The 15812-nt window shown below is 41.6% G+C and overlaps 2 protein-coding genes across 2 annotated transcripts in view; one reads left to right on the top strand and one right to left on the bottom strand.

The window, feature by feature from the left end:
• Positions 1–15812, top strand: part of nrsn1 (neurensin 1) — a 50547-nt gene that overhangs the window by 20700 nt on the left and 14035 nt on the right. The window lies entirely within an intron of this gene.
• Positions 7272–15812, bottom strand: part of LOC112241999 (doublecortin domain-containing protein 2-like) — a 38661-nt gene continuing 30120 nt past the window's right edge. The window contains exons 8-9 of the mRNA XM_042318337.1: positions 9802–9878; positions 7272–9302 (exon numbers count right to left, since the gene is read on the bottom strand). Of these exons, the coding sequence (XP_042174271.1) occupies positions 8316–9302; positions 9802–9878 (1064 nt within the window). The 3' untranslated portion in view covers positions 7272–8315. The remainder of the gene's footprint in view (positions 9303–9801; positions 9879–15812) is intronic.

Genomic DNA, 15812 nt, shown 5'->3' on the forward strand with positions numbered 1-15812 from the left:
GTTATAATTCTAAGCTAAATGTTACATAATTTAGTCATTATTCATAAAAATCCCATAACAACAGCATACTATTACAGCATTACATTACTACAGGATTACATTATTACTGCAATACATTATTACAGCATTACATTATTACAACATTACATTATTACAGCATTGCATTATTACAACATTACATTATTACAGCATTACATTATTACAGCATTACATTACTACATGATTACATTATTACTGCAATACATTATTACAGCATTACATTATTACAGCATTACATTATTTCAGCATTACATTATTACAGCATTACATTATTACAGCATTACATTATTACAGCATTACATTATTACAACATTACATTACTACAACATTACATTACTACTGCATTACATTATTACAGCATTACATTATTACATCATTACATTATTACAGCATTACATTATTACAACATTACATTACTACAACATTACATTACTACTGCATTACATTATTACAGCATTACATTATTACATCATTACATTATTACAGCATTACATTATTACAATATTACATTATTACAGCATTACATTATTCCAACATTACATTATTACAGCATTACATTACTACCGCATTACATTATTTCAGCATTACATTACTACAGGATTACATTATTACAGCATTACATTATTACTGCAATACATTATTACAGCATTACATTATTACAGCATTACATTATTACAGCATTACATTATTACATCATTACATGATTACAGCATTACATTATTACATCATTGCAGCATACTATTGTAGTTACAGCACCAGTCTCTAGTACAGTCAGTTCAGCATGTCACAGTAACAGAGGCTATACATCAGGAGATACACAGCATGGTCTCACTGACTGGCTGCCCACTGCTGTCTTCTGTCCCTGGTGAAATAACAGGCTGTTTCTGGAGTGGGAAGCTGGGAGGAAGGAGATACACAGCATGGTCTCACTGACTGGCTGCCCACTGCTGTCTTCTGTCCCTGGTGAAATAACAGGCTGTTTCTGGAGTGGGAAGCTGGGAGGAAGGAGATACACAGCATGGTCTCACTGACTGGGTGCCCACTGCTGTCTTCTGTCCCTGGTGAATTAACAGTCTGTTTCTGGAGTGGGAAGCTGGGAGGAAGGAGATACACAGCATGGTCTCACTGACTGGGTGCCCACTGCTGTCTTCTGTCCCTGGTGAATTAACAGGCTGTTTCTGGAGTGGGAAGCTGGGAGGAAGGAGATACACAGCATGGTCTCACTGACTGGGTGCCCACTGCTGTCTTCTGTCCCTGGTGAAATAACAGGCTGTTTCTGGAGTGGGAAGCTGGGAGGAAGGAGATACACAGCATGGTCTCACTGACTGGGTGCCCACTGCTGTCTTCTGTCCCTGGTGAAATAACAGGCTGTTTCTGGAGTGGGAAGCTGGGAGGAAGAGTGTAGAATTGTGGGAGATGTGAGGATTCTCTGTGACTAGGCTTTTGCAATAATGTTGTTTATCCAGACACGTCTCTCTCCACTAGGAAAAAAAAACATGGTAAGTGATTGGATCAGCCTGCTACCGCAACTGAGCGGTATGACGGCTGCGTGGTCCCATGGTGTTTATACTTGCGTACTATTGTTTGTACAGATGAACGTGGTACCTCCAGGCGTTTGGAAATTGCTCCCAAGGATGAACCAGACTTGTGGAGGTTTATAAAAATTGGCTGAAGTCTGGGCTGAGTTCTTTAGATTTTCCCATGATGTCAAGCAAAGAGGCACTGAGTTTGAAGGTAGGCCTTGAAATACATCCACAGGTACACCTCCAATTGACTCAAATGATGTCAATTAGCCTATCAGAAGCTTCTAAAGCCATGACATCTTTTTCTGGAATTTTCCAAGCTGTTTAAAGGCACTGTCAAGTTAGTGTATGTAAACTTCTGACCCACTGGAATTGTGATACAGTGAATTAATCTGTCTGTTAACAATTATTGGAAAAATGACTTGTGTCATGCACAAAGTAGATGTCCTAACCAACTTGCCAAAACTATAGTTTGTTAACAACAAATTTGTGGAGTGGTTGAAAAACTAATTTTAATGACTCCAACCTAAGTGTATGTAAACTTCCGACTTATACTGTATATACTGAACTAAAATATATATATACTGAACTGAAATATATATACACTGAACAAAAAAATATATACAGTACCAGTCAAAAACGTGGACACGCCTACTCATTCCAGGGTTTTTCTTTATTTTTACAATTTTCTACATTGTAGAATAATGAATAATAGTGAAGACATCAAAACTATGAAATGACACATATGGAATCATGTAATAACCCAAAAAAACTGTTAAACAAATCCAAATATATGTTATATTTGAGAATTTTCAAAGTAGCCACCCTTTGCCTTGATGACAGCTTTGCACACGCTTGGCATTCTCTCAACCAGCTTCATGAGGTAGTCACCTGGAATGCATTTCAATTAACAGGTGCGCCATGTTAAAAGTTAATTTGTGGGATTTCTTTCCCTCTTCATGCATTTGAGCCAATAAGTTGTGTTGTGACAAGGTAGGGGTGGTATACAGCCCTATTTGGTAAAAGACCAAGTCCATAATATGGCAAGAACAGCTCAAATAAGCAAAGAGAAATGACAGTCCATCATTACTTTAACACAGGAAGGTCAGTCAATGTGGAGAATTTCAAAAACTTTTAAAGTTTCTTCAAGTGTAGTTGCAAAAACCATTCCAACTCTATGATGAAACTGGCTCTCATGAGGCACGCCACAGAAAAGGAAGACTCAGAATTACCTCTGCTGCAGAGGATAAGTTCATTAGGAAAAGCAGCCAACAAGCGCTCAACATATGTGGGAACTCCTTCAAGACTGTTGGAAAAGCACTCCAGGTGAAGCTGGTTGAGAGAATGCCAAGAATGTGCAAAAAATGTCATCAAGGCAAAGGGTGGCTACTTTGAAGAATCTCAAATATATCACTTGTTTTTGGTGCTGAGGAGTATATCTGTCTGTAAGAAAGCCCTTTTGTGGGGAAAAACACATTATGATTGGCTGAGCCTGCCCCCCCCCCCATGCCCTCCCAGACCCACACATGGCTGTGTCCCTGCCGAGTCATGTGAAATCCATAGATTAAGGCCTAATGAATTTAATTCAATTGACTGATTTCCTTATATGAACTGTAACTCAGCAGAATCTTTGAAATTGTTGCAGGTTGCTTTATAGTTTTTATTCAGTTTATAGTTTTTATTCAGTTTATAGTTTTTATTCAGTTTATAGTTTTTATTCAGTACATATTAAGGTGTATTTTATTTTACTGTTGAGCCCATAACCATGTGTGTGAGGTGTATACTTTTGTTTCAAACTAGATTTGTTTAAGACTACCCAGAAGCACTCTGTGTGACCCGGATTTAGCCCACTGCAGTACGAAGGTTCAAAGGTGATCTTGTGATATTTGTCCATTATAAATCATTTCAATACATACTCATATTTTTGTTCTTAGTTTCAGTTTATTCAATTTCTATTTACAAGACGGTTTCAGAGAACAGATGATCTTTTACAGGGTGATGCACCACGATGTGGTACAGCGTTGCAGAAACAGACAATTGTACAATATTGTCTTGTTTAGTTCTTATTGCTTGATGAGGTACTGTATTGCATGTTGCAGCTTATTCATAATACTAACTACTATAAGGTAAAACATTGGCAAATCATACAGAATGTAAAAGCATAAGCAGACCTGTTTTCAGACATATTAAGAAACAAAGAATATGTACATATAAACTAAGGCAGAAATCTCTCTCTCCCCTCCTCTCGCACTCTCTCTCCCCCCTCTGTATATATCTCTCTCCCCTCCTCTCGCTCTCTCTCCTCTTCTCTCTCTCCTCTTCTCTCTCTCTCTGTCTTTCTCCCTCCTCTCCTCTTCTCTCTCTCCGTCTCTCTGTATCTCTCTCCCCTCCTCTCTCTCCTCTTCTCTCTCTCTTTGTCTCTCTCTCTCCTCTCCTCTTCTCTCTCTCTCTGTCTTTCTCCCTCTCCTCTCTCTCTCTCTCTCTGTCTCTCTCTCTCCATCTCTCTCCTCTCTCTCTCTCTCTCTCTCTCTCTCTCTCTCCTCTCTCTCCTCTCTCCCTCTTCTCTCTCTCTCTCTCTCTCTCTCTCTCTCTCTCTCCTCTTCCCCCTCCCCCTCTCTCTCTCTCTCTCTCCTCTCCCCTCTCTCTCTCTCTCTCTCCTCCTCTCTCTCATTCTTCTCTCATGATGTCTAAAAGCCTGTAACAGACCCATCTCTCTCTACAGTGTTTCCCCAGTGTTTCTGTCTCTCTCCCTCTCCCTCTCTCTCTGTATCTCTCTCCCCTCTCCCCTCTCTCTCCCTCTCTATCCTCTCTCTCTCTCTCTCTCCTCTTCTCTCCCCTCTCCCCCTCTCTCCTTCATATCCTTCATATCATTCAGAGTACAGAACATGATGTCACATTAAAAGCCTGTAACAGACCCATCTCTCTGAAGACTACAGTGTTTCCTTTTAACAGTGTTTCTGTCTCTCTCTCCCTCTCTCTCTCCTCTTCTCTCTCTGTATCTCTCTCCCCTCTCTCTCCTCTTCTCCCCCTCTATCTGTCTCTCCCCCTCCCCCTCTCTCCTTCTATCATTCAGAGTACAGAACATGATGTCACATTAAAAGCCTGTAACAGACCCATCTCTCTGAAGACTACAGTGTTTCCTTTTAACAGTGTTTCTGTCTCTCTCTCCCTCTCTCTCTCTCTCTCCCCCTCTCTCTGTATCTCTCCCTCTCTCTCTCTCTTCTCTCCTCTCTCTCTCTCCCCTCTCTCTCCTCTTCTCCCCCTCTCCCCCCCCCCCCTCTCTCCTTCATATCATTCAGAGTACAGAACATGATGTCACATTAAAAGCCTGTAACAGATCCATCTCTCTGAAGACTACAGTGTTTCCAACAGATAATAACCACTCGGAAACTATTTCAACTTCAGTCATTTATCATCAGTCACTACTTAATTACCATTTAAGAATAATGAGTTCCCAGAGATGTTACATGGTAATTTGATGAAAAAAAAGGCGCAGTGTAACTGTTATGACAGCTGTCGGATCCTCTTCCCACTGGTGATTTATACTATACTTCAAATAGAAACTCCCCTATAGCTGTGTATCCCTATGTAACTAAACAACCATTCATATATAACCCCACATATAACCCCACATATAATCCCACATATAACCCCACATATAATCCCACATATAACCCCACGTATAATCCCACATATAATCCCACATATAACCCCACATATAATCCCACATATAACCACACATATAATCCCACATATAATCCCACATATAACCCCACATATAACCCCACATATAATCCCACATATAACCCCACATATAATCCCACATATAACCCCACATATAATCCCACATATAATCCCACATATAACCCCACATATAATCCCACATATAACCACACATATAATCCCACATATAATCCCACATATAACCCCACATATAACCCCACATATAACCCCACATATAACCCCACATATAATCCCACATATAACCCCACATATAATCCCACATATAACCCCACATATAATCCCACATATAACCCATATATAACCCCACATATAAACCCACATATAACCCCACATATAATCCCACATATAACCCCACATATAATCCCACATGATATCCAGGATATTCCCCTTCGAAGAACGTAAGAGAGGCACTTTGCTCAGCAGCACCACATTGTTAAGAAAAAAAATCCTATTAAGAACCCTGATAATGTAATATTGTTTTGTTGTGGTGGATTATAATGATATTTTTCTTTGTGCCCTACATGCTAGTCTTGTCACCCTTCTCCCTTAAGACTTTTCTTAAACAACACTTCCAACTCGTCTTTGCTCTTCTCATTGGAACCTTTTACCTGGTCTCTTTCCCTGTTTCTTCCTCTTCACTGGAATGGGATTCTGATGATTCTCCCTCCCCATTTCTCTCCTCTTTGTCACCCCCCATCTCCTTTCTCCTTTGCAGACTTGTCTGTTTTGGTATCTTTAAAAAGAAAAAGTACTTACATCATCCTTCTCTCTCTATCTTCTCCTGTCTCTGAGGGATCACCTCTCTATCTTCTCCTGTCTCTGAGGGATCACCTCTCTATCTTCTCCTGTCTCTGAGGGATCACCTCTCTATCTTCTCCTGTCTCTGAGGGATCACCTCTCTATCTTCTCCTGTCTGAGGGATCACCTCTCTATCTTCTCCTGTCTCTGAGGGATCACCTCTCTATCTTCTCCTGTCTCTGAGGGATCACCTCTCTATCTTCTCCTGTCTCTGAGGGATCACCTCTCTATCTTCTCCTGTCTCTGAGGGATCACCTCTCTATCTTCTCCTGTCTCTGAGGGATCACCTCTCTATCTTCTCCTGTCTCTGAGGGATCACCTCTCTATCTTCTCCTGTCTCTGAGGGATCACCTCTCTATCTTCTCCTGTCTCTGAGGGATCACCTCTCTATCTTCTCCTGTCTCTGAGGGATCACCTCTCTATCTTCTCCTGTCTCTGAGGGATCACCTCTCTATCTTCTCCTGTCTCTGAGGGATCACCTCTCTATCTTCTCCTGTCTCTGAGGGATCACCTCTCTATCTTCTCCTGTCTCTGAGGGATCACCTCTCTATCTTCTCCTGTCTCTGAGGGATCACCTCTCTATCTTCTCCTGTCTCTGAGGGATCACCTCTCTATCTTCTCCTGTCTCTGAGGGATCACCTCTCTATCTTCTCCTGTCTCTGAGGGATCACCTCTCTATCTTCTCCTGTCTCTGAGGGATCACCTCTCTATCTTCTCCTGTCTCTGAAGGATCACCTCTCTATCTTCTCCTGTCTCTGAGGGATCACCTCTCCATCTTCTCCTGTCTCTGAATGATCACCTCTCTATCTTCTGCTGTCTCTGAATGATCACCTCTCTATCTTCTTCTTCACTTCCACCTCTGTCTCAGAATCTGTCTCAGTTCCAGGTTCCTTATCTACCTTCCTCCCTCTTCTGTCTCAGAATCTGGCTCAGTTCCAGGTTCCTTATCTACTTCCTCCCTCCTCTGTCTCAAAATCTGTCTCAGTTCCAGGTTCCTTATCTACTTCCTCCCTCCTCTGTCTCAGAATCTGTCTCAGTTCAGGTTCCTGTATCTGAGGGATCACCTCCTCTTCTCTGTCTCAGAATCTGTCTCAGTTCCAGGTTTCTTGAGGGATCACCTCTCTATCTTCTCTGTCTCAGTTCCAGGTTCCTTATCTATCTTCTCCCTCTTCTATCTCAAAATCTGTCTCAGTTCCAGGTTCCTTATCTACTTCCTCCCTCCTCTGTCTCAGAATCTGTCTCAGTTCCAGGTTCCTTATCTACTTCCTCCCTCTTCTGTCTCAGAATCTGTCTCAGTTCCAGGTTCCTTATCTACTTCCTCCCTCCTCTGTCTCAGAATCTGTCTCAGTTCCAGGTTCCTTATCTACTTCCTCCCTCCTCTGTCTCAGAATCTGTCTCAGTTCCAGGTTTCTTATCTACTTCCTCCCTCCTCTGTCTCAGAATCTGTCTCAGTTCCAGGTTTCTTATCTACTTCCTCCCTCCTCTGTCTCAGTTCCAGGTTCCTTATCTACTTCCTCCCTCTTCTATCTCAAAATCTGTCTCAGTTCCAGGTTCCTTATCTACTTCCTCCCTCCTCTGTCTCAAAATCTGTCTCAGTTCCAGGTTCCTTATCTACTTCCTCCCTCCTCTGTCTCAAAATCTGTCTCAGTTCCAGGTTCCTTATCTACTTCCTCCCTCCTCTGTCTCAAAATCTGTCTCAGTTCCATGTTCCTTGTCTACTTCCTCCCTCCTCTGTCTCAGAATCTGTCTCAGTTCCAGGTTCCTTGTCTACTTCCTCCCTCCTCTGTCTCAGAATCTGTCTCAGTTCCAGGTTCCTTGTCTACTTCCTCCCTCCTCTGTCTCAGAATCTGTCTCAGTTCCAGGTTCCTTGTCTACTTCCTCCCTCCTCTGTCTCAGAATCTGTCTCAGTTCCAGGTTTCTTATCTACTTCCTCCCTCCTCTGTCTCAGAATCTGTCTCAGTTCCAGGTTTCTTATCTACTTCCTCCCTCTTCTGTCTCAGAATCTGTCTCAGTTCCATGTTCCTTGTCTACTTCCTCCTCATCTTTCTTTTCCACATGGTATGATTCATCTCGTCTTCCTCTATCCACTTTCTCTTTCTACTCTTTTCCATCTGTTGAAGACGGACCGTCATCCCCTGCTTCTCCAACCTTCTCAGCTTTATCCGGTGCCTCATCTTCCTTCTCTCTCTCTCCCCTTCCCCTCTCCATCCTTCATTTCTTCAGGACCAGGTTCTCCAGACTTCCCTGTAGCTTTGTCTCCAGGCTCTTCTCACCAACCACACTGTCTGAGTCCTCCTCTGTGGTTATAGTAATATCTTCGTTGTTATCACCTTGTTCCTCTGTGGTAATCCTCTTAGTAATATCTTCCTTGTTATCACCTTGTTCCTCTGTGGTTTTAGTAATATCTTCGTTATTATCACCTTGTTCCTCTGTGGTTTTAGTAATATCTTCGTTATTATCACCTTGTTCCTCGGTGGTTTTAGTAACATCTTCCTTGTTATCACCTTGTTCCTCTGTGGTTTTAGTAACATCTTCCTTGTCATCACCTTGTTCCTCTGTGGTTTTAGTAACATCTTCCTTGTCACCACCTTGTTCCTCTGTGGTTTTAGTAACATCTTCCTTGTCACCACCTTGTTCCTCTGTGGTTTTAGTAACATCTTCCTTGTCATCACCTTGTTCCTCTGTGGTTTTAGTAATATCTTCGTTGTCATCACCTTGTTCCTCTGTGGTTTTAGTAATATCTTCGTTATTATCACCTTGTTCCTCGGTGGTTTTAGTAATATCTTCGTTATTATCACCTTGTTCCTCTGTGGTTTTAGTAATATCTTCGTTGTCATCACCTTGTTCCTCTGTGGTTTTAGTAATATCTTCGTTGTTATCACCTTGTTCCTCTGTGGTTTTAGTAATATCTTCGTTGTCATCACCTTGTTCCTCGGTGGTTTTAGTAATATCTTCGTTGTCATCACCTTGTTCCTCTGTGGTTTTAGTAATATCTTCGTTGTTATCACCTTGTTCCTCGGTGGTTTTAGTAATATCTTCGTTGTCATCACCTTGTTCCTCTGTGGTTTTAGTAACATCTTCCTTGTCATCACCTTGTTCCTCGGTGGAGTTCTCAGCTACTGCAGTCTCCTCCTCTTCACCTTTTTCTCCCTCTGGACTCTCCTCTGTGTCAGTAGATTTACTGTCCTCTGTTGGCTTCTGAAATTAATTGTACATTAGCAAATGAATATGATTCTATTATCGAAAGTCATTCAGACACAATATGTTGAACATTCAAACAGTTGGAATTGTATTTGAGCTATAGATAATATAGAAAATAATGTACACTTTTTTATTAAAAGCCTGAAACTTGGTACACTTGTACAGTAGTAAGCAATATATGCAAGTGTGAGGTGTGTCTAACCTCTTCAGAGGTCAGGTCACTCTGTGGAGAGGTGTGTTTAACCTCTTCAGAGGTCAGGTCACTCTGTGGAGAGGTGTGTTTAACCTCTTCAGTGGACAGGTCACTCTGTGGAGAGGTGTGTCTAACCTCTTCAGAGGTCAGGTCACTCTGTGGAGAGGTGTGTTTAACCTCTTCAGAGGTCAGGTCACTCTGTGGAGAGGTGTGTTTAACCTCTTCAGTGGACAGGTCACTCTGTGGAGAGGTGTGTCTAACCTCTTCAGTGGACAGGTCACTCTGTGGAGAGGTATGTCTAACCTCTTCAGTGGACAGGTCACTCTGTGGAGACAGGTCTGCATCCTCTAAAGGGCCTTCATCAGTCTGCACCGCCCCGTCTGCATCAGAGGAAGGAGGTGTTGCTATTAACCAGCCGTAGCACAACACTGACACCTCATGGTATTAACACAGACACAGACAGTACACATAGGGAACATTATTCATGAGGAAAACCAGCCCTTCAGACAGCACAGCTCATAGGAGTAGATCTCAGAGTGTCAGGGCTGCCATTTGGGCTGAAAATAAGACCCTGGAATGTGGCTTTAAAAATATAGTATTTAGATATTATCTCATTATTAATATATATTTAGATATTATCTCATTTTTAATAACATATATTTAGATATTATGTCATTATTAATAACATATATTTAGATATTATCTCATTATTAACATATATTTAGATAATATCTCATTATTAACATATATTTAGATATCATCTCATTATTAATAACATATATTTAGATATCATCTCACTATTAACATATTTAGATATTATCTCGTTATTAACATACATTTAGATATTATCTCATTATTAACATATATTTAGATATTATCTCATTATTAACATATATTTAGATGTTATCTCATTATTAATAACATATAATTAGATATTATCTCATTATTAACATATATTTAGCTCAGTAAAAAATAACATTTGCACACAGTTTTACAATTGCATTGACACTAATTCTGTGTTTTTTGAGTAATTAGTTTAAGATTCGTACATAGAATAACATTAAAGGCTCTGATAAACTACACAATTACATGCTTGTTTTAAGTACTTGATGAGCAAGGATTTTAATTATAACAGAGAAATTTTAAAAAATTACCATCATAAAATTAAGTGTTACATATTTGTTTGTGTGTTTAAAAATAATAATAATAATAATATAAGTCAAAACCAGTTTGATAAAAATGTTGCTTTGCAGATTAGACTAGATTACCAAAGGCATTTAATGCATTTTAAATGCTCAACTGATTGAAGTTTAGCAGCAAAGATGAGACAGCCACAGCAGTAATGGGTCTTCTTTTGAATATTTTATGGAAATGTTTTAGCATTCATTAACACTAGCTATGCCTCCCAACCAACCACACAGACACACTGTAAGCAGTAGAGTTAACATGACTACAAACTCTGAACATTTTAATGTGATTTAGTATGGGGAATGGAGGGGGTGTCTCATAAAAATGCTAAATCAAATTAAATACAACATTTGAAAAATATATATCTCCCCTTCATTAAATCCATTAGATTTGACTGGGCATTGAAGACTGGATGACTAGGTACTTTGGTGTCTGCTTCCCTCAGACAGACATAGAATGTGTTCCAAACGGTACCCTATTCCCTACGTAGTGCACTACTTTTGACCAGGGCCCATTGAACTCTAGTCAAAAGTAGTGCACTATGTAGGGAAATAAGGGGTTGCGAATTGGGAAACAGACATACGGTTCAACTACAGAGCTTCTCAGTGTAGTCAAGATATCAGACCCTGGCTAATTTACATAGCTAGGCTGGGCTGGTGAAGTCATTATCTGTTGAAAGCAGGGAATACCGGACAGGAGCAATATTCTGCTTATCTGCTACTCTTGTAAATTGATGTCACTGTATTTCACTATGATATGAGCTATAGGGGTTAATTTGGTTTTCGTAGGAAAACCTACGATAAAACTTTCTGTCAATCCTCAGTATATTTTGGCAGTTAAAAGCAACAAAAAAAATGGTTCACTAGGGTGAGGATGTATTTTTTGCGATGTGTGTTTATAAAATTGTTTAAAAAACAAAACACATTTCTCTGACAAACAAGATGGTTGTGTCAACAACACCCGAAAGAGCAGTTTAATGGAGATGAACAGGAGGTGTAATCCATTCCATTTATTTACTAGGCTTTGGTGTTACTTTGGTTTCCTTGTCTAATGCCTTTAACCACACCTGAAGGCATCACCAGGTAGCAAACAAGACGGTTGTAAACACCTGAAGACACCACCGAGACAACCACTGATCTTAACACCACCAGGTAGCAAACAAGACGGTTGAAAACACCTGAAGACACCACCAGGTAGCAAACAAGACGGTTGAAAACACCTGAAGACACCACCAGGTAGCAAACAAGGCAGTTGAAAACACCTGAAGATGGATCATTAAGGTATTTTAATATATTTGTCCAATCCCTTTAAATCAAGAAGAGGAACATACACTGCTCTTAACACCAGATATCAACAAAGTCACAACATGGTAACAACACGCTAACTAAAACACACCAACAACACGCTAACTAAAACACACCACCAACACGCTAACTAAAACACACCAACAACACGCTAACTAAAACACACCAACAACACGCTAACTAAAACACACCAACAACACGCTAACTAAAACACACCAACAACACGCTAACTAAAACACACCAACAACACGCTAACTAAAACACACCACCAACACGCTAACTAAAACACACCAACAACACGTTGTCATGGGTATTTCTGGATTAGATTAGAATTACAGCCTACTGTGGCTGAGTGAAGTCCAACTGAACGTCCAATCTGCATTATACAGTCAACAACACAACACTATAGAGGGTTTAGGCTGAATCAGACCTGGGTTCAAATACTATTTGAAATCTTTCAAATACATCCACGCGTTTCCTCTATCTTGCCTGGAGTGCCAAGTAGGTTGGGTTTGCCGTTTTGGGATTTTATTTGATTGATTTGATTGGTCCATTATGCCAAGAAAGCTCAATCAAAGACCAGCGAAAGTATTTGAAACCATTTCAAATAATATTTAAACCCAGTTTTGGTGTAAATAGTGAATTGTGAAGTCCTCTCTCCCTCTCTCACTCTGCTCTGGGAGGATGACACAGTAGACTGGGTATTATTCTACTATTTGACTAGACTGGGTAATGACACCACAGGGAATTATTCTACTCTCTGACTAGACTGGGTAATGACACCACAGGGAATTATTCTACTATCTGACTAGACTGGATAATGACACCACAGGGAATTATTCTACTATCTGACTAGACTGGGTAATGACACCACAGGGAATTATTCTACTCTCTGGTAATGACACCACAGGAATGACTAGACTGGGTAATGACACCACAGGGAATTATTCTACTATCTGACTAGACTGGGTAATGACACCACCAGGGAATTATTCTACTATCTGACTAGACTGGATAATGACACCACAGGGAATTATTCTACTATCTGACTAGACTGGGTAATGACACCACAGGGAATTATTCTACTATCTGACTATCTGACTAGACTGGTAATGACACCACAGGGAATTATTCTACTATCTGACTAGACTGGATAATGACACCACAGGGAATTATTCTACTATCTGACTAGACTGGATAATGACACCACAGGGAATTATTCTACTATCTGACTAGACTGGGTAATGACACCACAGGGAATTATTCTACTATCTGACTAGACTGGATAATGACACCACAGGGAATTATTCTACTCTCTGACTAGACTGGATAATGACACCAGAGGGAATTATTCTATTATCTGCTTGGATGTGTCTTGTCTTTCAGAGCAGCAGAGTGGAGTTATTTTGAAATGTAACTACAGGAATATGTTAATAAAGTTATGCAAATGTCTCTGATAAAATGTGCCAATGTCTCGTTCAACTAAAACCCTTTCACTTCCTCACCTCTGACTGTGTAGAATCATCACTGCTACAGTACTGACTTAATGCATAGGGAGGAAATATGAATACTAGATACTACTCTGCATTATGGCAACATATACTACTCCATAGTATGTCGTTTCACCAGAGCCAGGGGCCCCTCTCTCTGTGATCCTGAAAACATCTGACCTGCTTGGATTGGCTTGGATTGGCTTGGATTGGATTGGTTTGGATTTGCATGGATTGGTTTGGATTTGCTTGGATTGGATTGGCTTGGATTGGTTTGGCTTGGCTTGGTTTGGATTGGTTTGGCTTGGTTTGGCTTGGATTGGATTGGCTTGGATTGGCTTGGATTGGTTTGGATTGGTTTGGCTTGGATTGGCTTGGATTGGATTTTCTTGGTTTGGATTGGTTTGGATTGGTTTGGATTGGTTTGGATTGGCTTGGATTGGCTTGGATTGGATTTTCTTGGTTTGGATTGGTTTGGATTGGCTTGGCTTGGATTGGCTTGGATTGGATTTTCTTGGTTTGGATTGGTTTGGATTGGCTTGGTTTGGATTGGTTTGGATTGGTTTGGCTTGGTTTGGCTTGGATTGGCTTGGATTGGCTTGGCTTGGATTGGTTTGGATTGGCTTTGCTTGGCTTGGATTGCACAGCCACATGCAAAAAGCAAAAGTGGGACGGCCTCCGATTCAAAATGACACCAGCCTCCTGTGTGGAGATGGGATGCCGTCTGTGTGTCACCTAAAAAACGTTGGTTACCAGATCAGCGTGACAGGCAAACCTCTAGTCTCTTAATCCCCTAACCGACCTTCAAAGGGTCATCAGAAACCTTTGCTTTCTGAATGGAGAGATGAAGGGGATCACATTAAGTCCTGTTTCCTGTCTGCCATGTTGTCTAACGTCTAAGACACTCCTCACTGTAACATGTAACAGCAACACTAATGGCACCGTATTCACTATATAGTGCACTACTTCTGAGGTGGGCCCATAGGGCTCTGGTTGAAAGAAGTGCACTAGGTAAGGAATAGGGTGCCATTTGGGAAACTCCAGTTTCTCCTGTTGTACTGAGGGACTCAGCCTAGCTAACTCAAAGACCGCTAGCTACTGTTCTCCTGCTGTACTGGGGGACTCAGCCTAGCTAACTCAATGACTGCTAGCTACTGTTCTCCTGCTGTACTGGGGGACTCAGCCTAGCTAACTCAATGACTGCTAGCTACTGTTCTCCTGCTGTACTGGGGGACTCAGCCTAGCTAACTCAATGACTGCTAGCTACTGTTCTCCTGGTGTACTGGGGGACTCAGCCTAGCTAACTCAATGACTACTAGCTACTGTTCTCCTGGTGTACTGGGGGACTCAGCCTAGCTAACTCAATGACCGCTAGCTACTGTTCTCCTGCTGTACTGGGGGACTCAGCCTAGCTAACACAATGACTGCTAGCTACAGGACACATTCAAAAGACACATGTAGACCTGACATGTCTGTTTGTACGTATACCCATCGTGTTTTTAACACCGTTTTTCGACTGGATGGAGGCATAATGGATCGATCCATCACACGGACTGGGATCATGCTCAAAGGCCACGTTTTTATGATATGAGAGGGAGATGTTTTAGTCTGGTGGTTCGCTTATAAAACTGTCTTTCACTCTGTATTAATCACTGACTACACTCTGACTACACCCTGCCTACTGTCCACTGACTACACCCTGCCTACTGCACACTAACTACACCCTGCCTACTGTAGACTGACTACACCCTGCCTACTGTACACTGACTACACCCTGCCTACTGTACACTGACTACACCCTGCCTACTACACTCTGACTATACCCTGCCTACTGTCCACTGACTACACCCTGCCTACTGTAGACTGACTACACCCTGCCTACTGTAGACTGACTACACCCTGCCTACTGTAGACTGACTACACCCTGCCTACTGTACACTGACTACACCCTGCCTACTGTCCACTGACTACACCCTGCCTACTGTCCACTGACTACACCCTGCCTACTGTCCACTGACTACACCCTGCCTACTGTAGACTGACTACACCCTGCCTACTGTCCACTGACTACACCCTGCCTACTGTCCACTGACTACACCCTGCCTACTGTCCACTGACTACACCCTGCCTACTGCACACTAACTACACCCTGCCTACTGTAGACTGACTACACCCTGCCTACTGTCCACTGACTACACCCTGCCTACTGTCACACTGACTACACCCTGCCTACTGTCCACTGACTACACCCTGCCTACTGTCCACTGACTACACCCTGCCTACTGTCCACTGACTACACCCTGCCTACTGTACACTGACTACACCCTGCCTA

The sequence above is a fragment of the Oncorhynchus tshawytscha genome, unplaced genomic scaffold (genome assembly GCF_018296145.1).
Source record: "Oncorhynchus tshawytscha isolate Ot180627B unplaced genomic scaffold, Otsh_v2.0 Un_scaffold_6295_pilon_pilon, whole genome shotgun sequence".
In the NCBI taxonomy this organism is placed as follows: Eukaryota; Metazoa; Chordata; class Actinopteri; order Salmoniformes; family Salmonidae; genus Oncorhynchus; species Oncorhynchus tshawytscha.